This window comes from Ptiloglossa arizonensis, chromosome 4, assembly GCF_051014685.1.
Source record: "Ptiloglossa arizonensis isolate GNS036 chromosome 4, iyPtiAriz1_principal, whole genome shotgun sequence".
Classification (NCBI taxonomy): domain Eukaryota; kingdom Metazoa; phylum Arthropoda; class Insecta; order Hymenoptera; family Colletidae; genus Ptiloglossa; species Ptiloglossa arizonensis.
The window spans coordinates 13,389,080-13,413,075 of record NC_135051.1 but is presented as its reverse complement, the minus strand read 5'-3'; the positions used below and the strand labels follow the sequence as shown (position 1 = coordinate 13,413,075).

The window sequence follows — 23,996 nt, the reverse complement described above, 5'->3', positions numbered from 1 at the left end:
CTAGTATACGATATGATCCTTAAAGTGCACTTATGATTTGTGCATATAATAGTACTTCATCACTGATCATCCTCATTATAATTATGTCAACCGTACCGGTTACCCTCATTTTAAACCATAAATGAATATAGGTTGATGCTAAACTGTTTACTCAAACTGCATCTACGTGTTTTCTATCAATCGTGACGATGAAAAAATATCGTACAAACACAGGTTCAATAATTTGCTCAACAGATATATAGGAACATATACCCAATGTTATTAGACAAATATGAATTTAATCGTTTGTCCAATATTACTAGACAAACGTATGTATATTACGTATACGAAAAAAATGTCACCAGGATCTGATACCAATCAGAAGAATTTTCTTCCTTGGGCACGTATGGTAGTTGCTGAAGTTGATAACCTCCACTCACGAAGACATATGGCGTATAAATAATTCCGAGCAACGCATAAAAAATAAGCAACGTTTTATCCGTTACTTATTGTGAAAAAATTAGAATTTGAATAATACAAATCAAACTTTAACTGTCCAAATAAATAAACATTGCAAATAAATAACTAAACATGTGTTACTTTTATATGTCATTTGCTATTCAAATAATAAATTTCAAACGCCAACGATACCAGCATTGTCATACAAATATGAGTGAATTTTATTGTTTCTTGTTAGGTATGATATTAAAAGAGCAGTTGTTTATGAAACTGTAAAATAAAAATTTTAAATGATACACAAGTTATGAAAATATACGTATATATATATATTCATCAATTTTGTTAGTAACAGTTATTTTCAATTATGTACAAAAATATTTTTTTTATGATCGTTTTTATCATTCTCAGTATACCACATATACTGTAAGAGTTTTCTGAAACACTTTAGAAATAAAATAATTCTTCTAAAAATATAACTGTTCGAAAACACGAAATTCTTTGTGCGTACTCAACGGTTTCCTTAAAATTGGAACACCCTATATATACGAGGAACGTCGTTTAATATGGAGCTCACTGTGGCGTATGATTGAACGAGCAATATCGATAATAAAAAGTAATGAGTGATCGGTGCGCTAATGTGGGCCGTAAACGATAAAGCTTATATGAGGGATACGTAACATTTGCGGTATCCAAAAAGAACAAAGTAAGCGTAATAATATTTTGAAGCATCAAACTTTTTCTGCTCGATCAAAAAGTGTTATTGACTTACGAAATTTAGATACACAGGATGTGGTAAGACAGTACCGCAGTCGGATAAGAAAATATTTCGAAAAATAGTCCACTTTTAATCGGCTACAAAATGCAATGTTTAAAATCTAGAACAAATTTTTTCAGTGACGACATCATTGACTTCAGAGTATGGTAGTTGATATTAAGTCGAGTTCATCGACATGTTATTCTAAAACCTTGAATTTACAAGTACGGAGTCAATCAAAGGAGTCTCTATCGTGAAAATAATCCCGAAATATTAAACATCTTTCTGCGATTCGAACATTTCTCGCAATAAAGATAACGTATAAAGATACCACGACGTTGCACAAGTTATGTTGATTAATATTTTTAAACGGATTTTATGTCTCTTGTACAATGCGGGTACATTTTAGTCGAAATCAATGCGCAGTAATGCATTTAAAGAAGAAAATATTAGTGTCGAGTATTCGGTTAAAAAAAGGCAATAAAAAATACACAGACAGAAATAAAACTAATCTTTCTTTTCAAAGTTATAATTGATCGATAATTACTTAACGATAAATATTACATGTAATATTATATAAATATAATCTTGGCCAATTTGGGTGATTAGATTTTATTTAAAAAATAAAAATGAATGTTGATCTTCATTATATGAATATATTTGGTCGTTTTAGATAGACGAACAAGTTTTTCGTATAGTAGTAGACAGTTGAGTTCAACTGAACGAAACGTGGAATATTAACTAAAACTTGTGCCCGAGAGGGAGAACATAATAAACGATCGTAAAATTTCGTCAGGGTCGAAACAGGATTTGCATTAAAAATTAATGCTTATGATAACCGTGCATTTTTGTAATGATACAATGCTGGTTCGATAAACATAGAAATGGATTATAAACCCGCAGCGGGGTTCCGCGAAACACGCTCGTGATGGGCGGAGAAACGTGTACAAGCAAATTGCAATAAGAAAGGCAAGAAAACAACAATCACCATCGGCGCCTTTATACTTTGCCTATATAAAGTAATTTTGGGTAATTACTAACGAAAGTGGCCCGATATACTCGCTACCATATAACGTACTGGGCCACGATATTTTTGTTCAATTTTATATATAAAAATTACCGCCGTGATTCGCTATATTCGTTCCCGAACGTTAAAACAAATGTCGGTAATTCGTTTTAAATTGCTCTCTTTGAAGGGCCATTTTTTTCTAAACCAGTCGTGTCAATAAGAACAACTTCTACGACACGATTACTGGTGGTGTTCGCAAAAAAATAATGATTAAGACATTAAAATTTAACGTCCAAGGGAACGGAATGTGCATTATTGGAGAGAGATCAGTAGGTTCCAGTAATTTCTATAATGTTACGATGAAAATTCGAAAGAGAAAAAAATCGAAACGACCGGTAATACGCGTTTCTTGGGGGAAGGTTCTACGACAATGGTGTTTAATATTTATTAAGACATGTATTTGTTATTATAAAGAAATGCATAAAACAGGACTTTCATCGTGTACTTTAATTTGCAATTAGATTTTGTAATAGTTGTACTTATATACGTTTATTTTACGGTCCTGTTGAATAAACATCAGCGCTGCTTTTAGTTTTGTTTACATGGACAAAATTTGTATGTGAATAAAATTCTCTAAAAAAAAAAACACATAACAAATAAAGAAACTTTATCTTCTAATCGATACTTGTTGAATTAAGAATTAAAATTTGAATGATAGAATTAAGTATGTATATCACAATGAACAAATAAAAATTTAACGATGGTTTCGTTCGTCGTTTTTTATTCGAATAAAATTTTTGTTATCTTCGGTTTTAACTAAAAGTCACTGGTTGTATGAAATAGAGAACGCACCCGATTTAACTTTATTAAACCAGGACTAATGCATATCTCGTTATTCATTTCTGCATCGCAAACACAATAATATGTGTAAATAATTTTTACTTTGTAATTTCATACCACACTGTCTCTGATTCTCGATTCATTTGCTCGTTTCTTTTAAAAAAAGACCAATTACAAATAAAAAGATTAAAGGCAAATATAAGTCATCGAACAATTCATAGTTTACTACCGATTGATAGTATCGTTAAATTTTACTACTATTAAAAAACAATGTATCGTAATACTATCAATAGGTAAAGTTCAACACGACAAACTGTCGTTTCCACGTATTACGTTACTTTGGTTCTCGCGTAACAAGAAATTGTGGAAAAATTATTTTGCAAAAATCGTTCCAAAAATATCATTCGAATAAAATTATAAAAAATTATAAAATACGCAACACCATCGAATTCGTCTCACAGTGTCCATTCGATCTGCGTTAAGAAAACTACAAGATTCTTTTAAAAAAAAAAAAATAATTTTCAAAGCGAATTCATTACCTTTGTTCTTATCCACGAAATGTTAATAATCGTTTGTAAATTTCTTCAGAAACGTTTCCGATTAATTACAGCAACGGATTGCTAGATTCGTAAATTAAAAACAGCTTACCATATTCGTAAGCACCGTGAACGTTGTATTAATTAAGGTAAGGCGATAAGCGTCGCAGGATAAAAGGCGTCGAAATTAACATTCATCCGTAAAGGGAGAAAGAAGGGTCGCGATAAATCATGAACGGACACCTGTCGCCTCGGCAGACACGTTTTCGTAGTTAGCTACGCCAATGTGGAATTTTAACCGATTTCCATTCGGCGAACATCGCCGAAGAGCTCGCTCTTTCTCGCGTTGAATGGGGTTGGAAGCCAGCTACGGGCTAACGGACGACGCGACGCGACGCGACGCGACGCGACGCAACGCGACTGCGCTCGTAATTTCGAGAACGAGGCACCGCGAGCTCACGCGAAACAACAGCTTTAATTATACGATACATACTTTGTGCCCGACAATTTGTTATACTTCGAGGTCCGCCGTGAAGTCGCTCCCGGACCTTTATCTGGGGATATGATCGAGACAGTAAACGTTCTTGGGGTTAAGCATCATCGCTGTTACGTTGACAGTATAATTGCCAACTCTGGACAGGTGCAAGTCTTGCACTTTACATGTTAAAATGCCCTTTCCAGGGCAACAACCGATTATTAAGCTAATTCACAGTTTTACGTTGCACAATCTCGTGAATGAAACGTGAGAATTTGGCTCGATTTCTGTTTCGAATTCTGGGCACGGATCGTCCATCCCTATCCTCCGTCACCCCGCCGAACCCCTCCCCTGACCACCTTCTTTTTCTGTTTTCGACAAGAGTTCCCATTTTGTAAACTCCACTTACGCGTATATACCTTTTTCTCGGGTTTCTTTCCTTTTCGTTTCGCTGCTCCGTCCTGGTCACGTTTTATAGTCCATCGTAATTATAGGCTTGCAACAGTAAGTTATGCGTAAAACTTCTGAAGGGACAAGTAATTGAAAGCAGCTGTAATAAGGGTAACATTTACCGGCGAGTGAACCCAGATATGGCGCCGCGTTCCCCGTGTAATCAGCTCACGGTCATTACCATACATCGAAAACGTACATGACGATGATCGACGCCACGATGATAAAAGTAGATACCGATGAAAAGCGGCTTCGTTAACGCTTTTCAATCATTTGCAATTTACATGGTCCTCTTCCGTTATTTTAATCGTGGCCAGATGACAGGCGTCTTCCCGCATTTTACGCTCAGCACTTCTCTCATTCTTTCTCGTGATCTTCGAGGGACATCGATACGTTGCGTCTGAAAAATTTCACGAACACGAACAATGGCTCGCACCAGGGCCACCTCGCGCAGGTGTACAGGTTATTCACCGCACAAGGGCGACATTGGGATCGATAAGTTGAAATTTTCTTTTTAGCGTTTACCGTTTCTTTCAATTAAACTCGAAGCGTCGAATAATTTGAACTGAACTTGAATTCTATTGCAACGGGACGACTCAATAGATGGAAAATACGATAGGTTGTTATGCGTGTGAAAAGAAAACGTTTCTTTATGAAACCATTTCGTATTGCTCGAAGAAAATATTTTGCTATACAGGTTTCGTTTTCCTCTTTTTTTGGAATCGGTTGAGTATTCAATGCACGGTATAATTATCGTAATAAATATAATGTTGTTAAAATTGTTACTTCCTTTCAAACGTGTTAATATCTTCTCTAAGTTTGACATGTCCAACGAGGGTAAACGCCACTGTCTGCGGCCAGAGCATCGAACAAACGTCCGAGTATTGATATCGCAGCAAAAGATGAGTGGGAAGTAACTGGTACGCTTAATCTTCAATAGCCACAACATGCACGTGCGAGTTTACTTTACGAAAAATCTGTTTATATTTAACCCTGCTGCGGTATAATGTGAGTAAGGCCCAAGTAGTCCCCTAAGGTACTTAACAGTATTACCAGAGTCTCGCTCGAGCAGCGTAGCAAGACATCGCGTATAGAGTTGTTTAGTTTAGATGTGCAAGAAAGACGATGCGTTGAATGAAGTGTTTCATTTTTTGTTTCTAGTAAAATAGATAGTCTCAGTTTCGGTTATATTCGATATTTTGTTGGTCTTTGAAATCAGTACGAAATTAATTTTCAAAACGATTGCATCGAATTTTCTTCCGTTACTGCTTGCAGTCTTATCGGTGTCAACAATTTAAGGTACTTTCGACGAAAAATAATATTTGAGTACAAATAATGATCATTCGATTCTGAATCGATAAGTCATATAAGTGAACCGATAAACGAAGCTTCAATTTTATAACTTACCGAATCGAAATATTCGGATTTATGTTCTAAAATACATATATTATGAACATATCATACGCAACGTGATTATCAAAGTTTATTATATACAAAACTGATAAATCACATCGTTTTCATGCTTGTTATTGCGAAAACAAATAATTTAAATGAAAAAGATACACATTCTTCAGTGTATTTTTCGTCAATTTATACGCGACGAAAAGGTTAAGTAATAATAAATATATTTTATACGGAATTTACAGGTATTACTTTTTCAACATATTATACGAACCGTTGCAAAATGGTGCAAAAACATCTTAATCCGAATTAAGTTGTTTTGCAAATTAAGTTGTTTTGAATTAATTAAGTTTGCAAAAAGTTCTTGCTTTCTCCATTTCAAATTTCGGAAGAGCGGATAAAAACAGTGCTACGTTTTTATAAAAAAGTTCGGTAGACAGTATATGAAATGGTATGGCAAAATTTTATTTTGTTTATTGTCATAAATTTTTCAACATGAATAAATAAAAAAACACTTGACGTAATTATTATAATAAATTTATCATTTCGGTCGTGATATTTGATTATATTAGAAAACTTTGTCCGTTATAATTACGTCATATAAAATCAATAAATAAGCCTTTGTTATTTGCCTTTTTTCGTTTCCAAACCTAAATCGGGTTAAGTTATTTTTGCACCCAACGTCTCATATGTATATACACGTGTTCATTGATAATATATCACTCAACACGTTAATAGTTTTGACGATCATTGATGAATGATGCTAGTAATTTTATCTTTTTTTATAAAATTTGTTCTAACGAAAGTCCTGAAAGGACAGTTTCTATAAATATATTCTTCAAGTAAAAGCACAAAGCTAGCTGTTTCTCCACAGAATATTCGTTACTCGAACTATAAAATATTTGTTCCACAAAGACAATTTTTAAAAAATTTTTTTTCTAAAATTTGTTCTGACGAAAGTCCTGAAAGAACAGTTTCTATAAATATATTCTTCAAGTAAAAGCACAAAGCCAGCTGTTTCTCCAGAGAACATTCGTTACTCGAACTATAAAATATTTGTTCCACAAAGACAATTTTAAAAAATTTTTTTTTCTAAAATTTGTTCTAGCGAAAGTCCTGAAAGAACAGTTTCTGTAAATATTTTCTTTAAGTAAAAGCACAAAGCTAGCTGTTTCTCCACAGAACATTCGTTACTCGAACTATAAAATATTTATTCCACAAAGACAATTTAAAAAAAAATTTTTTTTATAAAATTTGTTCTAGCGAAAGTCCTGAAAGGACAGTTTCTATAAATATTTTCTTCAAGTAAAAGCACAAAGCTAGCTGTTTCTCCACAGAACATTCGTTACTCGAACTATAAAATATTTATTCCACAAAGACAATTAAAAAAAAATTTTTTTAATAAAATTTGTTCTAGCGAAAGTCCTGAAAGAACAGTTTCTATAAATATATTCTTCAAGTAAAAGCACAAAGCTAGCTGTTTCTCCACAGAATATTCATTACTCGAACTATAAAATATCTGTTCCACGAAGACAATTTTAAAAAAAGTTTCTAACGATAACAATTATCGTCTGTACAAATACCGTAAGATTCTCTTTGAAATAAAAAATACAAGTTCCATCAGAATCTCGGAGTACAGTAATTCCTCGCACACTGTTGAAAAATGGGAACTGCCAGAAACCTTTAATCGAGGGTCAGTTCAGAATTTGTTCTCAGGACCGTTCGAGCTCAAACGGGCCGCTCGAAGAGAGCAGTAAATGGGATGCAACATCGAGAACGAGCGAGATACAGCAACAGTGAATGATCCCGACGCGAACATGAGCTGTAGCTGGAAATTCGATCCCGACAGACGAAGCTTCAAAGCGGTGCCGAACGCACACCAGTGTGTGAACACTAACGTAAATTAACATTTCTTATATTCTTCATGATATCATTACCAAAGCAAAATAAATCTAAACAAGACCTCGTTCGGATTACTTTTAATTATAATTTATTTGAATCGTTCCTGACAGAAACATTCGACTACGTATAATTAAAAATGGTCCAAAACGACCTTAATATACGTAGTCGAACGTTTCTCTTAGGAACGATTTAAACACATTATAATTAAAAGTGAATTCAACGCGAACGCCTATGGTAAATTATAATACCACAATGACCGAAGCAACACTATATTTCGCTTCGTTTAAAAACTTTACGTACGTTTCTCTTTCCAATGACAACAAAAAATATAAGTCTAAACAAAACCTCGTTCGGACTACTTTCAATTATAATTCATTTGAATCTTTCATAAGGGAAACACTCAACTAGGTATAATTAAAAACGGTTCGAATAAGGGCTTAATATACGTAGTCGAACGTTCCTCTTAGGAATTCGTATAAATTACAATTAAAAGTGATTTCAACGCGAATACCGCAAATTATAATACCGCAATGACCGAAGCAATACTAACATCTCGCTTCGTTTGAGAACGTTTCGCGCGTTTCTCTTTCCACTAACAAAAATTTATTTCTTTTTCTTTTTCTCCGAATTACTTTCCCCTCTCATCGCGATAACCGAGCTTTCGCTTGTGTCGGTCACGAAAAATGTATCTAAACGAGATAGGGACAGGGTACATCGGCATCGACGTAATTGTACGCGGATGAAGGGCGTTCCTTACCGCGAAGAAAGCATCTCCTCGCCAATTCCACGGCGGTATACGCGATCGAGGATCTTGTTGCAGGCTATTATACTCGCAAGGTTTAAAAATGTAAACCGAGGCAAGCGATTAACGGCCCGGAGCCGGAGTTCTTACAAGCGGTTACATTGTTACAAATGTCAGGCTCACCGATCTCTCTCATGCATGTCGATCTCGCTCGAAGAATGTACGGCCTTGTAGCCGAGCACAGCGGTTCTCTCGCGACGCAACATGCACCTGCGCCGTGCTTCTTTTCACGGTGCATGCTGTGTGCACCGAGCGAACATGCACGATATATCAAATTGGTTGCACTTGGATTTCTTACCTAATTGTTTCGCGTGAAACAAGCCACACGCGATCTTACTTCAGCCGTCCTAGATACTATTGTTGTTTGCGGGCTCCCGTGTCTTCTGTTCTTTCGTGCAATTCGGCGGGAAATATTCGAAAAACACCGACGACGGACATTAATAATTTCCAATTTCGATCGGGCTTGACGCAAGCGTTGAAAAATACTGAACACGTGTGTTCTTCTAGCGATTGATGTTCGTATTCGAAGGGTGAAAACTACCGTCGAAGTTTCAGAATTAAACGAGGGGTTAGTTGCACTTTTTTCAAACAGGAGACAAACGCGGGGAATATACGATCGGATGTTTATCCAGTGCCAAAAACAGATACAGGTCGACCATAAATGTTTACTCTCGTGTAAAACGCGATGAAAAAGTAGTAAAAAAATGCTACAGGTGAGAAAATTTCTGTTGAAAAGGTAAACGAAGAAGAGTAACTTGTAACGGTTTTGTCTATCGAAGTTTAATTTGTTTTCGCGGTTTTCTCGAATTAAACATTTCGTCACTTGTGTCGCTTTTTATTCGAGAAAACTTCTCACACTTATTTAGTTAAATATATCGAAAATCGAAGGAGTTGGAGAAGAATATTGAATACGAAAAATGTTTGGTTTCCAACAAGCAATCGCAAAGTACAGGGAATAAGAATTTTAAAGAGTAAAAAGAGTCGGCACCGGTTAAACTGATCGGATCACTTTTTTTTATAAGTATTCATGTTCTATCATCCGAATCATCGTTTCTCCCTATTAATTTAGAAAATGAAGGTTCTACCATAATTGAATTTCACGATCCTTCATAGCCTGTAATAAATTAAACGACGTTCTCACGTGGCTATAAAAAGTAAATAAGTAATATTGCTCGGGAAATAGCATCGACCTCGCGCGTTCGACGACATGCAATGTATACGTACGCGTACACATTTGCAGCTGCCACTAATGTTAGTACATGTTAAGAAAGATTAATAACGCGTCGCTACTGGAACACTCGCTTTCAAGCGATCACGATTGGGGTCTCTTGAGTGTGAACAGACGCATTAACGATAACACTTCTCTTCTATTTAAGATCATTTTCATTGATGTCTACTCTGAACGTTGATATACGAGTTATGTGCATTCTTATTTCAGAGGTGTACACAAGTGTCGCGACGCGTTCTGATATTTATTCCACGCTAGCGAAGAGATGGAAGGTAAAGTTATGCACGAGCTTCGTATTTTCTTTTTATTTATCGCCTGTGAACGTTTTATAAATTGACATTTTCTAGGAATTTTTTTTCTGAAATTACAGTTTCAGTGACAGCGAAGTCTTCGCGGGAAATACTCTTCGTTGTTGGTACGGTGGTTCGATAGTTACGAAGGGATTTAAATGATAATGAATCTTTTGTTTTTAAATTTTTTATTTTCAGGATTCGTCAAATGATTCTGGAAAAGTAACGACGCAAAAGTTCAGCACCGAGCAAGGAACAATTTTTTACACAAAATAGAATACAGATTCTGTCGTGAAATTTATAAAGCAACTTTTTGAATGTTTAGAAATTGATTAATTTCGTAAACTCGTTCATAATCTGTGGCTCACTTTGCACTTCTTCGTTCAGATTTCTCTACCTTTGTATAAACTATTTTCATAGCGTGAAAAACAATTGCGTATGTAGATTTACACCGGACCTAGTATACAGTCGTTTAAGTATGTAGGTGATCCTTCAATTTATTGGAGCAGCGTAGATGCTATATACGTATCAACACCGTTTCAAACAACTATCATTATTTCCATATCGTACTTTCAAATATTCATAAATCAGTTTACGTCGCTGACATCCCGCGCTGATCGTAATTTCTACGTGGGTGGGCACTAGTAAAATGGAACACGGCTGGTTTTCATGAAAGTAGGTAAACTTAATTGAATGTATAATTAACACTAACTGTACCGGTACTTTACGTATACACGTTCTTACCATAGCCAATCATTTGACCAATTACGAAATAAAGAACATCATTTTCCGAAAGAAATGCGGGTGATGTTTGATAACATAAGAATTTACATAAAGTTAAACGAACGAGAAAATCAACAGTTAATATAGAATTTTAAGCCAAATTTTATAACGGTCATTTGACCAGGCATAGTACGGTTAGTGTTAAACCATTGACATAGCACTATATTTCTATGCGTAGTGTAATAGTAATTCGTGCTAACGTGTTACAGAAAAATTCCCAATGTTGTATAACCATTCCAAACGTGTACCAAATGTTGATTTGGTGAATTAGAATTAAACTCTTTCAATTCGATAATAATTTTATAATTTCGTTCATTCGATGCAAAGATAAATTAGAATTTGGTTCGTTCGAATCAATTGTGAATTAAAATTTGGACCTTCTAATTCAAGATTGAATTAAAATTAGATTGTATCGCTTCGGTAGTGAATTAGAATTTGATTTTTTCAGTGCAACACCGAATTAAGATTAGGTTCTTTTGGTTCGAGAATGAATTACAGTGCGATAATATGAATTCAATAATAAAGAGACTTTTTCAAATTCAATAATGACTAAACTATCACAGAATTGTTCTCCGATATTTTATGTTCAGAATTCTACTGGCTACTGATTTAATCGAACTAAAACAACCCACGCTTTATGAGATATAATTTATGGACTTGTAATACCTGCGGATAGTTAAAAAAAGAAATAATGATATTCGTAAAAAATAAATAATAATCTCTATAACATAGAGAAATGATAAGGGATTAAAAAAGAAATAAAAGTGGTTAGATAATCTATACTATCGATTACAGCATGTCCCGCTTTTAAGTAATAATTGTTACAACGTGTCTGCGTCACGCAATCATTCCCACTAACGTTTATCGTTTATCCAAAGCGAGTGACCCGCCGTGTCAACTCGAATGGTCAACTACTAAAAATAAATAAAACTAATGTGAATAAAAGTCTTGTCCCTCGTTATATCTTCATGGCAATAGTACAATACAGGACAATAGAGATTTTCCCGATGAAAATGAATGAATCCAACCATGAGCCTATTCGGATTATTTTTAATTATACGTAAAACAAAACCGTTCTGAATGCCACAAATATGCGTGGCTTAGAATGAAATCGTGTTGGAGTAAGATTGGAAAAATTTCATCCATTCGTTGATAATACTTTCAGAAAAATATAACGAAAAGTATAACAATGTTTATTTTGCATTTGCGGTGACACGCTGATACACATGCAACACCGTTTTAAAGTTACGACCAACGACGTATGTAATGCGAGACTCGCTTGTCGTTGCTCTATCTTCCTCGCTCTCAAGGTATTTCATTCAGTTTCCTTGTCGTTCATTCGACTTCCATTTCAGATAAGAATCACTACCTACTCCGCTCTCGAGCAAACTGTTGGTCTCTGTTATGACACTTGAAAGCGAAAATTACTGTATTATCTATAAATTCTGCTTCGTCATGTAGTGTGTGATACACTTATTATTGTTTCTCTAATTTACAATACTGTATGGCAATTTTAAAAAGATGCACGCTATCGGGCAGTTATTAATTGAAGAAAGTTAAATTATTTATGAGTAACCTAGAAGCGTGCGTTATCGGTTGAAATCTTCTAAGTTCATCGAATGTTAACCAGGCAAATGGAACATCTAAACATCTTTCGTCGAAGTGTAGCGTGTATGTCATTATGCAATGTATCTACACAACTTCTAGCTAGTATTGGTCGTGCAATACGTTTCAATTCTCGCACATTTTATTCCTCTTTAAAGAAATTTTATCGAAATCCTATATCGCCGGGATTTATCGTCCACCTGGAAAAAAATTGATCGCATTGCTACATCTAAGCTACATCCACTGGATCCAGAGATATCGAGTCGTTATCTCGTGGTCTAATCTCTCGCGCCAGGTTGTTCGACTTACGCGATGAACGTGAACTTCTAACGTCCCGATCATTATGAATTTATTTCCATGTAACTATTTTAATCGCGGCGAAATTGCAAACCAGTTGTGGCTATTAATTTCATCCGGCTCAAGATTCTAACTAATTCACCACGATTAGAAAGTATCTAGATATGCATTCGATGTTCGTTGAAATTACAGAAGGAGCTCAAATAGAGTTCTCAAGGAGTTCTAAACTCAGGATGACTCAAATAGAGCAGGTTGGATTCGACTTCAGATAATCGGGCAATATCGTATACCTTAAAAAGAAGAATCGATATCGCTCTTTGCAACGAAACGAAAGGAACCGTTGAGCGATTCGAACTATAAGGTATTCCACGTATACAGAGTGTTCAATTTTAATTTAGCAGTGCATACATTTTGCAGACTACATCGAATATTCAAGTAGAATAAAAGGTCATTCAAGGTTTCTCGCGATAATTTAAGTATTAGTAGAACTCCACAAGTGACATCTATAGAATGTCCAATTTTAATCCACTACTACATTTTGCTGACTAGGTCGAATGTTTAAGAAGAATAGTCGTTGAGTGAAGACATCAAGGTTATTCAAGGTTACTCGTGATAATTCAATTATTCGTATTATTCAAATATTCGTAGAATCTCACAAACGATACCTACAGAATGTCCAATTTTAATCCACCAGAACATTTTACTGACTATGTCGAATGTTCAAGGAGAATAGTCGTTAAGTGAAGGCGTCAAGGTTATTTAAGGTTACTCGTGATAATTCAATTATTCGTACTATTCAAATATTCGTAGAATTCCACGAGAGATACCTACAGAATGTCCAATTTTAATCCACCACTACATTTTGCTGACTACCTCGAATGTTCAAGGAGGATAGTCGTCGAGTGACTTAAGGTCATTCAAGGTTACTCGCGACACTCGAGTATTCGTACCCGTGTAGAAGAATTCAAGGAGCGCTACCGATCCTGTACGTGATATGTGATACCCGTTTAGTGGAACGATTTCTTTCCAACCGATGCGGATACATCTTGCGAGTGTTTGGTATCGATCTTCGAATTTTTCCATTTCTCGCGCGAGCGGGAAACAAAACCTCGACAATGCTTCCGGCGTCGTGACTGCACCACTTGAGCAACTTTTTCTACCGAAGCATTAGTCGCGGTAATGTCTGGCGATAATTAAGGTATTACATGTATACACTGGCGTTACAGGCTCATCATTATTTGCGCGAGGTTGCGGCTTGCGGCCGATGACGGCCACCGCATAGCTGCCGGACGATGTTCCTTCTGACAAGACATTTTTCTTTTCGCCGAGTATCATTAATCTCTGCCCCGTGCGACTGGGTGTGGACGTTCACCATTCAGTTTGCGCGTCCTAGGCTGCACGCGAATTACGCGTTAATATACACGCAGGCAAGAAGCCCCACGATAAAGGGTGACAGAATGATTGTCCAACGTAAGAAACGTAGGTATAAACAGGTACATGTAATACGTACCGTGTGACGCGTTCTTTTCAAACTTCCCCTTCTTGGAATCTCGGTTGAGGTCTTTTTCTTTTTTCGCGAAACAATTTTCTCGCATTTCTCGCGCATAGAGAAAAATCCACGTGTACACAAAGTGTATCGTGTCTAAGAGGACTTGAAAAGTTCGTACAAACTAGCGCTATATTTGACCTCCTCAAAGTCGAAACGTCCTTTATAGCCATTTTTGTACGTTGGTAATGTTTACCTTACAAGTAGTGCTCGGAATGGAGTTTGATCATCGAATGTAACCGAATTTGCGTAATTATACTTAAAGAACGAGCTGGACAACAAGGTCGAAAGATATCGAAGGCATATCCGAGCATTGTGTACAAACAGTTGGCTAAAATTAGTTATACTAGCGCAGTATGCGACTAAGAATTACCGGAGTACAAAAATAACCATAACTTGGAAACAAAGTCAAAGAGAAGGTATGTTTGTGTACAGGAAGGTCCACGTAAAGTATTACAAGCTATTTCTATTTTTTTTTTTTTTTTTGCGTGTAAAAAATTTTAAAGTGGGGGGCAGTTTAAGTATTAAAGAAAACTAGATTATTTTAAACCAATAGTGATATATATTTTGCATTATTTGGTTAGCTCTTATCAAACTGAGTAACGTTTACTTTAACCTTTCCATTTTAATTTTTTAAATACGTTCAGAGGCTAGTATTTTAAGCAATTTAGATTTCATTTATAAGCACGCGCTTCCACGTGAACTTATTAATGATTTTTTACAATATTCTATCTACAATGTCATCCTTGTTTACGTTTTTTCAGAGAAAGGAACAAACAATTTCAATGTGTGCCGATGAAAGCATATATCTTTATTATGGTTAACTTCAACGCGAATATGGATACGTTATTAATCTCGGGTGAATGTTATCGTAATTACCAACAAACTACTCGAGCATTCGATATCTTCGTTAGTTTCTGAGCAAAATATTAGGGTATGCAAACATTTCTATCGTTTGTACATATGTAGCTGGCATTATGTGCTATTTCTGATCGATAATGTGACACGTTTTCGCTTCCTTATGCTTTTGTTTCTTAACCCACATAATAAACGACAAATATCGAAGTCTCTCCGATTAAATAAACCAGTGTTTATCCTCAAGAAATGGAGATCGATGTAACCTCTCTTTTTCCCATCTGAGATTCGAAAGTGCACGATGTTCGAAGCGTTGCTAAAACTAGTCAAACTAGCAAAAAACTAGGGTTATCTTTTTCTCTTTCTTTTAATATTCAATCGTAACGGTTCAAACTGAAAGAGTATCGAATTATTTATGTAGTACAACAACGGAAAGTTGTCAACTTTATCTTTTCTAAAACTGAGAGATTTTCACAGTCTTTTTCTCTGAAAGATGACAAAAAATAGTAGATAATTAAAACTATCGGTTCAAATACCGTTACTAAAGAGAATTGTGCCAAAAACAATGGAAACTTTAGCATACCGCTAATAGCTTGTAACATTTCGTACAAGTCACCCCGTACATTTGTTCAATTATTCGTGTATGCCCGATCGATTTGTATATTTGTTCAACGAATCAAAAAAGTACCGCTTGAACAATTTATCTTGGCCCACTTGCGGTGTAGACTGAACGGTTTGTCTTGTCAGCATCTCTGACAAATTAAGCCGAGAAAGGATTAACACGTGCATCGCTCCATAAGAAGAAACGAGCGTAAGTCACACCAGGGAAGCAATTAACCTGTATCGAAGCTGTGTTGTCTCATATATGGATCAAAGACTCCTGAACGAGAACCGATTTGACATACGTGTCGTAACGCCCTGACACGAGCCAGGGTACTGCCCTTTAAGTTGTCACAAATCTACCATCGACTTGGGACAATCTAAAATACACGTTTCAAGAATCGATCGATGTTATTCTTTGAATTTGTACACATCTAAGAAGAGCTTTAAACGAGAACGAGCGAAGTGCACGAAATAGACGTAGAAAATAGCAAAGATAATTGAAGAACCCAAAGGACACCTTCGAGAAGAACCTAATGGCTACAGTCGTACCTCGTTAATACGTTCGAATATAAATCTGACTTCTCCAACACGAAGAATCTAACCTGGTGAATCGCGCGGGGAGTGGGTAAATTCTCACAGTGTGTCAAACGGATCCGTTGTGAACGTGACTTATATCGCGAGCGACTGTTTCGGGCGTCGTAACAGCGTGTTAGTAGCAGTGTATCCACTTGGAGCAAGTTGAGGCCGTTAATCGTCTACCTGTTCGCCGGAGACCAGCAGGAATGCGACTTTCCACATGGACTCAAAGGTATCCAACTGGGCGAACAGGCTCTGTTCTCCGCGAGCGCATTTATTCTGAAACGGTGTTGGCACGCGTGAAACATGACGTCTTCACCGTAATTACTAGTCCAGGATCACAACCCGAGTTAATAACGTTATACTAGCGAACTGTTCGCCGCCACGATAACGGCGTGTACGTACGTTTCACCTTTGTAAAAGTGGGCGCCGCGATCTGAGATCTTATTCGCGAATTTTCTCGGCCGCCAGTTACAACTTGGATCGAAAACTGGTTAAAGGTGTACGCGACGTCTCGGTTGGAAACAGTTTCGCGCGTACAATACAAATACTCGACAACCACCTGTACGTTCACCCTTTAGATTGGCGGTACCGTTGGTAATTAATATATAACGCAAACGCAATGATTGGAAATACACAATGCTCTTGGTGTGTTGTAACGGGGTTCTTTCGATGAAATATCCTGCTCGCAGTAACGAAGTCGACTGCTCGTGTTCGTGCGGTTGTAAAATCATGAATGTTTGAACGAACCGTAACTGTTTGAGAAATCCTTCGAAAACTTTGAAAAGTATGCACGCGGCTGTTAGTCTCGTGTCTCGGTGCAGTGGAAACTTCTGGACAAATCGATAGAATGGACGACTAAATGCTGTGTATATTTAATACGATCATATTTTTAGCGTTGATCTAACTTGTGTGACTTGTTGAAGGACACTATGGAAGACTTGTTTCCTGTCTGGAGAACTATAAGTCTATATCGGGCTTGTATCGATACTTTGAAATGTCAATGGTTGACCGTACATTTTTGAAAAACAACACATCTACAATTTTACATACAACTAGTTAATCTTTTATCGCGGTATTGTGTTTCATTTCCTATGACGTTGAATAAATATAAATTTTAACATTTATTACGACTTTATACCAATATGTAAGCCGAATCTTTATACATACCTCGAATTTGTACGCATTGGTGTATCAGAAGATAATTTATAGTTCATATATTAATTAGATTGTAAGATTATAAGCTTTTAGGGAAAATTATTATAGATTAAATGTATTATCGCTTATATTATGATATTAAGTTTGAATTTATTTATTATTATGACATTCGGGAAATAACTCCTGGTATTCTTTCGGACAATTGTTTCGACAAATATAAATTTTAAGATGCATGTATATTAGATGCATATCTAATGTATGTAAATATACGATTGTAATGCATTTAGCTCGAAATTTCTGGAACAAATTTCGACGAAAGCGTACCGTCATTCGAGTAAATAGTCCTGTACTTATTTTCAACCCTATCGTTGTTCATTGATTCGAAATATACCAAGCATGAACGAACGAAGTATTACGTATTATTATGTAAAAAGTGCTCCCGTCATCCTACATTTAAACTAGCCTTTCATCTTCCAAAGTGGTTTCAACAACACTGTTCCAACATCTCGCGGATGAAGTCATTCTCAAGGTACATATTACGTTCATCAGCAATAAACGGTAATCCGACTAGTGCATTTGCAGCTCATCAGGAGCACTACTGGAAGAAGGATCGCGATAGAAGTGATACGCGCGTCAAGGCGCCAGGAGTAGGTAATATTATGACGAACGAACCATAGTCCGCTTAAGCGACTTATAATGATCGACTCGTGTAAACAGTAGCCAAGTAGGCAGTCTTAACTCTCTACTCTAACAAATTACCTATCCACCTTTTTCACGCCTACTTGACCGCCACACCTTCGTAAATTTAACACGCGGGGAAGAAAGAGAAAAACAGAGGGGTAACGCGTTCCGTCATTATGTCGCCCTTAATGATACCACACACATCGTGTTATTCGTGAAAACGATCTTTCGACAAATTGTCAAACATTCTTCTTGCCACGCGGAAGAAATTCGTCGCATTATTTTTCTAACGTATCGGTATACACACACGGTGTCCCGGATTTTTCCCGACAAAATGGAAGAAGTTAATCTATGGGCGAAATAATATAAGAGAAACGTGTTACACAAAGTTTAGTAGTAAACGTTTAGTTAGAGAATTATAAACTAATATTTTACATATGAAATTTCATTGAAATGTTCATCGATGTTAAGTTTCTAATAGGACGCGAGAATAACATTTTGAAACGAAGAATTAAATATACTAAAGTAATTAGTTTTTATTGTACTAAGTATTAACAATACCGTATTGTTACCGGATGATAAAGAAAAACATGTAATTACGTAGTGTGTGTTGCGATGGAAAATGCATTGTTATGTATTTCAAAACGTTCATCGTCGAACTTCGTATAACAGTTTCTTCTTCTCTTTGTCTACAGATTAAGTCCTCGTAGTTTCTTGTGAAATATCCGGGACACACTGTATTTATTTAAAATGGTAGGTACATCTTTGGTACCAAGTGTACTTCGATGTACACGCATTTTTATAAAAATGGCTTCCTTCACTTTTAGTGCGATCTTTTATATTGCATTCTCGATAATGAAAACCTTCTTGCAGAAGTTACTTGCAACGAACAGATAAATACAAACGCATATATTAAATTGTTATTTTTCACACATATCGTATGTTGTTGAGTTTGTACTCAAGTACACAAATTTACGTTCCAAAGATTTATATACAAAATTTGTGTACTCGAGATCATCCGAGGTCGTGTGTAAGAAAAAACGTTGAAAAGAAAGATTAAAAAATTCTTTTTCGAAGTAGGTTTAATCAGGCAATATTAAATTTTTTCACATTTGCGTTTGCATTCTGTATGAAATTTCTTTTTTCTATAAGTGGAAAAAGTTCCTTTCTCTTTCCGGATAAAATGTAAAAAATGTTACTCGGTAATCGGATAGTATAAATATCGTATTAAACTTTGTCATCTATGGTTCTCGTTGAAACAAAAAGCTGCGAACGAAAGCAACGTGCATATATTTTTAATATTGGCAGTCTTCCATCGAACACATTTAGTGGTTGTCGGCAAGTCGACACAAGATCGTAATAACGACTACATAATAACTGCAAAAATATCCTGTAATTATCCCTGGTTGGCAACGGGAGAGCATTTATTATAGTTGCTATTCTGGATGGTGGCGATAATAAACATTATTGTACTTTGTACGACCATTTGATTCTAATTTTGACGAGAAGCAAGAATAACAGAATGATTAAATGCACGAAGATGCCTGGAAATTAATAATTTTCATGCGAATTCACGTCTAGTCGGTGGAAATGCGTATACTTGGAGCGTAATCTAACACCCACGCTTTTGAAAAAATGACTCGTGAAAAATTTGACGATTTTAAATTTACAATAGACGATCGATTCAATGAAGAAAGTAATATTTTTTATATATGTATCGTTACGTTTTGAGAATCTAGTTCTTCTTAAAAATATAATTTAAATCCTACAAAGTTTCTGTTGCGCGCTAATAACGAACTTCAAGATACGTGTTCAAAACCTCTGACATGAGTTGTAATATGTTCTGAGTGACAATACTATTTGTAAAATATATGCTGCAGAAGTTAAGAAACTTCAATGATACAAATTTATCTATTACGTATTCTTTGGCAACGTGTTGTACGAAACCTGTACAGGTTGCTCCAAAATTGATAACACGATTCGAAAGGAAACTATTCTTTTGGAGAAAATAGATAAAAAATAAAGGATAACAATTTATTTCTACGTGCTTTCCTTTTTCGAGTAAGTAAACATAGAAAATGTGAAACGCACGCTGAATTAAATATTTGTTGCGCGAATCTTTCTGCGAATTTCAATTCGGATTATGTGCAAAATGTAGAAAGTTAAAATTTAATATTACTTAAGCAAATGTAATCTTAAACTTGTTTCATCGCACTAATTGGTGAAATGTTGAAGATACTACTGAATGAAAAATGCATGAACTCAAAACTTTTCAAATTTCTTTCTCCTTCGATTGTAAAGTAAAATATTTTATAGAAAAATAATATTTTCAGTTACAAATTATTAATTCCACGTATCGCAGCAATCGTTGCAAACCCCAGGTCGCTTCAAAATCTTACAAAAAAATGTTCCACATTTTTACATCTTTTTTTACAGATCAATTTCCCACGAGTTGTACCGTTTCGTTAAACATTGTGGCTATCCTGAAAGGAAACCTCGTGAAAGAAGTCGAACGTTTCTGAATCGAATCACAGATGTTCGTATGCGAACGTAAACGAAACAAGATAACGTTGACTGATTGTATTCACCTATACGAACAGAACGTACCGATACACTGTTCTCCGTTTGCGTCGTTCGAATGTCGTGCTTTCTCCGATACACATTCTCGTTCCCGGGCGTTTCGCTGTCGACAAAGAGCGCAAACAAATCGTAAAATAGAACAGCAAGAGATCCTACCTTGATATCAGCCGCAGATTCCGTGCAACCGAACCACAAATTAGCACCGATCTTCGAGTGTAGAAAATCCAACGAAGCCCGACTTACACGACACCCACGACTCACGTGGGCACAATTATATAGAAAGTATTGCTTTCTACGAACAAAGACACTTCGCCGATACTTTCTACGAGGAATCGTTCCTACCGTCGAATTTGCAAAGGCAACTTTTACAACATCGACGAGAACGGAACGACTTTCCTAATCGCGTTTCACGCGTTATCTTCCCGATGGTGTCTGATCATCCACGAACCAGCCAATCGATCTTCGGGTGATGAGAACGTTGAACGTATCCTGGGGGATCTTCGAGCACGTTGATCGTGAAGTTAGGTCGTAACGAGATGCAAAAATTGGCAAGTTTCGGTCCGAGTGGAAAATCGTAGTTGCAACGAAATTGAAACGAATCGAGGAATTACGAAGAATCTTGTCAGAACGAGACACACTCGAGAACAAGTCGAGGCCAATGTTATTCGTCAAGGACTGACGCCAAGGCGGAAATACTTGTTCGGTGTAGCAATTTATAACGCACGTGCTTCCGAGCATAATCGGGAGAACCAGACGAAGGATCCCGACGTGTGATCGTGTGTAATTTTGTGAAACGTTCCATCGACAATGGAATGCGAGTGACAGAAATAGTTCCTGATGTGTTCCGTGCATATCAAAGCGACAAAAACATTTCTTGGGTTAATTGAACGGTACTACAACAGAGTTGGGCAATCATCAATTTTCCTTCTTCTTCCTCTACGTGTGTACGTGTGTTTGTGTACTGCGTTCGCGATATTGTTATCGTCAATGTTATCGCGATAGAAAATGTTAATTAATTGTCGAGATTGATCGGTAATCAGAAACTACATTCCTAATCTAATCTTTCGCCAGTACTTTGTAATTATTAAATAAAAAATTACTTCTGTCTTTATTACAACCGATAGTATACCTACGTACAGAATAATAATGCTGAGTAATTGATCGAGTTCGACGAAAATACTTCGCGAGAGCGTTTAGAACGATTTGTTTTTCAACGCGTTTAATTTGTACTTTTAATTTCTATTACGTGTTAAGAATTTGCGTTAAAATGTTCCATTCGATAAACTGTTTCGACTCTTATCGTAATAATTTTCTCACCGTTCGTAAAACCATTTTTAAGTATTTTAGGTTACTTTAGGAGCGGAATCTTTGAAACTGTTCCTTTTTTTTTGGATTCTAATCTTAAATTTCAAATCTACTTTCGAGTAGATTTCGCCCAACTCTGTACCAAGGTAACATACGAATAAAAATACTGTTAACACTTTCTTGTCTCTTTGTGCAAACTTGCCTTTCGAAATAGAGAGGCATGTTAGCACGAGATGAAAGTGATGATTATGAACAATACGATGCACGGGTGGAAAAAGTAGCCTTCAACGGCTCATCGATTTTCTTTCAAATATAATTTACATATCAAACTGTCACTCGAGTCGATTTCTTAAAACCTTAACGCCAATCTAAGTATCATTAAAACGGGCAACAATATCTTCTCTTAGAAAGTACAGAAACTCCTCGATAAAAATCACAACATCGAGCCCGCTCAGAGACCTTTATCGAGTATGTCAAGCACATTTTATGCTTCATTGTACGATGAAAATTCGACAATGTGTTCCTAGATTTACAGTGGCAGCCATTTTGTTACGTTCAAATTGTATTTTAATTTTTAAACTTTGTACATTTTCCTGGAAAGCTTGTAAAACTGTCTTAATTATATTTTCACAAAATTTGAATTTTTTACTTAAAAATCGATCCACATATCTCAATAAAATTCAAGCCTGAAGAATATACTATTCGAGTATATTTCAGAAGGTTGATATTTCAATTTAAGCCGAAGACAACAGCTCGGAACAAAGTAAACATAAATGTTTCTAAATTCTTGAAAGAAAGGAAACTTTATCGACAGTTCACAACAGAAGATTCACACTGTATGAAAATATAGTTTAGATATTTTTGCAACCTTGCTAGGAAGCTATGTGCCATGAAAAAATTAAAATACAACTTGCACATAAACCACCACTGTACATGCAATCGTTGTGCAAACTATTAATACAAAATAACGGTTCTTATCATTGTCATTGTATCTCCACGGGAATATTACAGATAGATTGTTTATGTTTTCCTGATGAAAATGAATCCAAACACGAATTAATTCGGACAACTTATAATTAGAAGTAATTCAAAATTTTCGAAAGTGATTCGAATAATTTATAATTAAAAATTGGCCGAATGAGGTCGTTTTTTGACTCACTTTCATCGGGGAAGAATTACCAATCCATTGTTAATAATCTCGTGGAGACATAAGGACAAATGTTACAATTTTAATATTCATTGGTAGATGAAATTCAATCTTCGCTCCAATCAATCAGACGTTTTAACGAGAAGTTTCTGTGTCTATGAACAGACCGTAATAATCGTTACTTGCTACTTTTTTTTATTACTGTTATAATTTTTCTTAAATTGATGCCCCATCGTGATTGTGTCGTTTCAATGTGTGAAAGACACGTCATACCGCTCAAAATATTTGGTCGTTAAAGCGTTAAGTGCACGGAACATTCCATTTGTATTACAAACACGAAGCACAAAAGTGCGCACCGCATTGTTAAACTACTCCGACCGAGTCGCCAATTTCGCTGCTCCGCGTGTATTTCCACTTTTGTTACCGAATTCCGATGCTTTCGAGGAAAGTTGATTTGCCAGAATCAAATATATCTTTGTCGCCTCTCCAACTCGAACGAAGCAGAAATTATTATTCTCGCGCGACGGATTTACAAAGGAACCTTCTTCCATCGACAAGATTATATTCAATTTAAAGAGAAACAATCGCTTGGAAAGAGTTTTCGAAATGATCAAAATTCTGCGACTTCTTCAGGTGGGTAGAACATTTAGGATAAACGAAAGAATCTTGTCCAAAATGGAATCCCAAGAAATTTTCAGGTGATAAACTATCGAAGCTAGAGAAAAAAAAAGAACC

General features: G+C 35.9%; 1 protein-coding gene across 8 annotated transcripts in view; it reads right to left on the bottom strand.

Annotated features, from left to right (window-relative positions):
• The window catches only part of Dsx (transcription factor doublesex), a 231,709-nt gene that overhangs the window by 129,763 nt on the left and 77,950 nt on the right, over nucleotides 1-23,996 (bottom strand). For all 8 annotated transcript variants that reach the window (XM_076309405.1, XM_076309401.1, XM_076309406.1 and 5 more), the window contains exon 5: nucleotides 20,966-23,976. In XM_076309405.1, coding sequence (XP_076165520.1) covers nucleotides 23,891-23,976 — 86 coding nt within the window. In that variant the 3' untranslated portion in view covers nucleotides 20,966-23,890. The remainder of the gene's footprint in view (nucleotides 1-20,965; nucleotides 23,977-23,996) is intronic.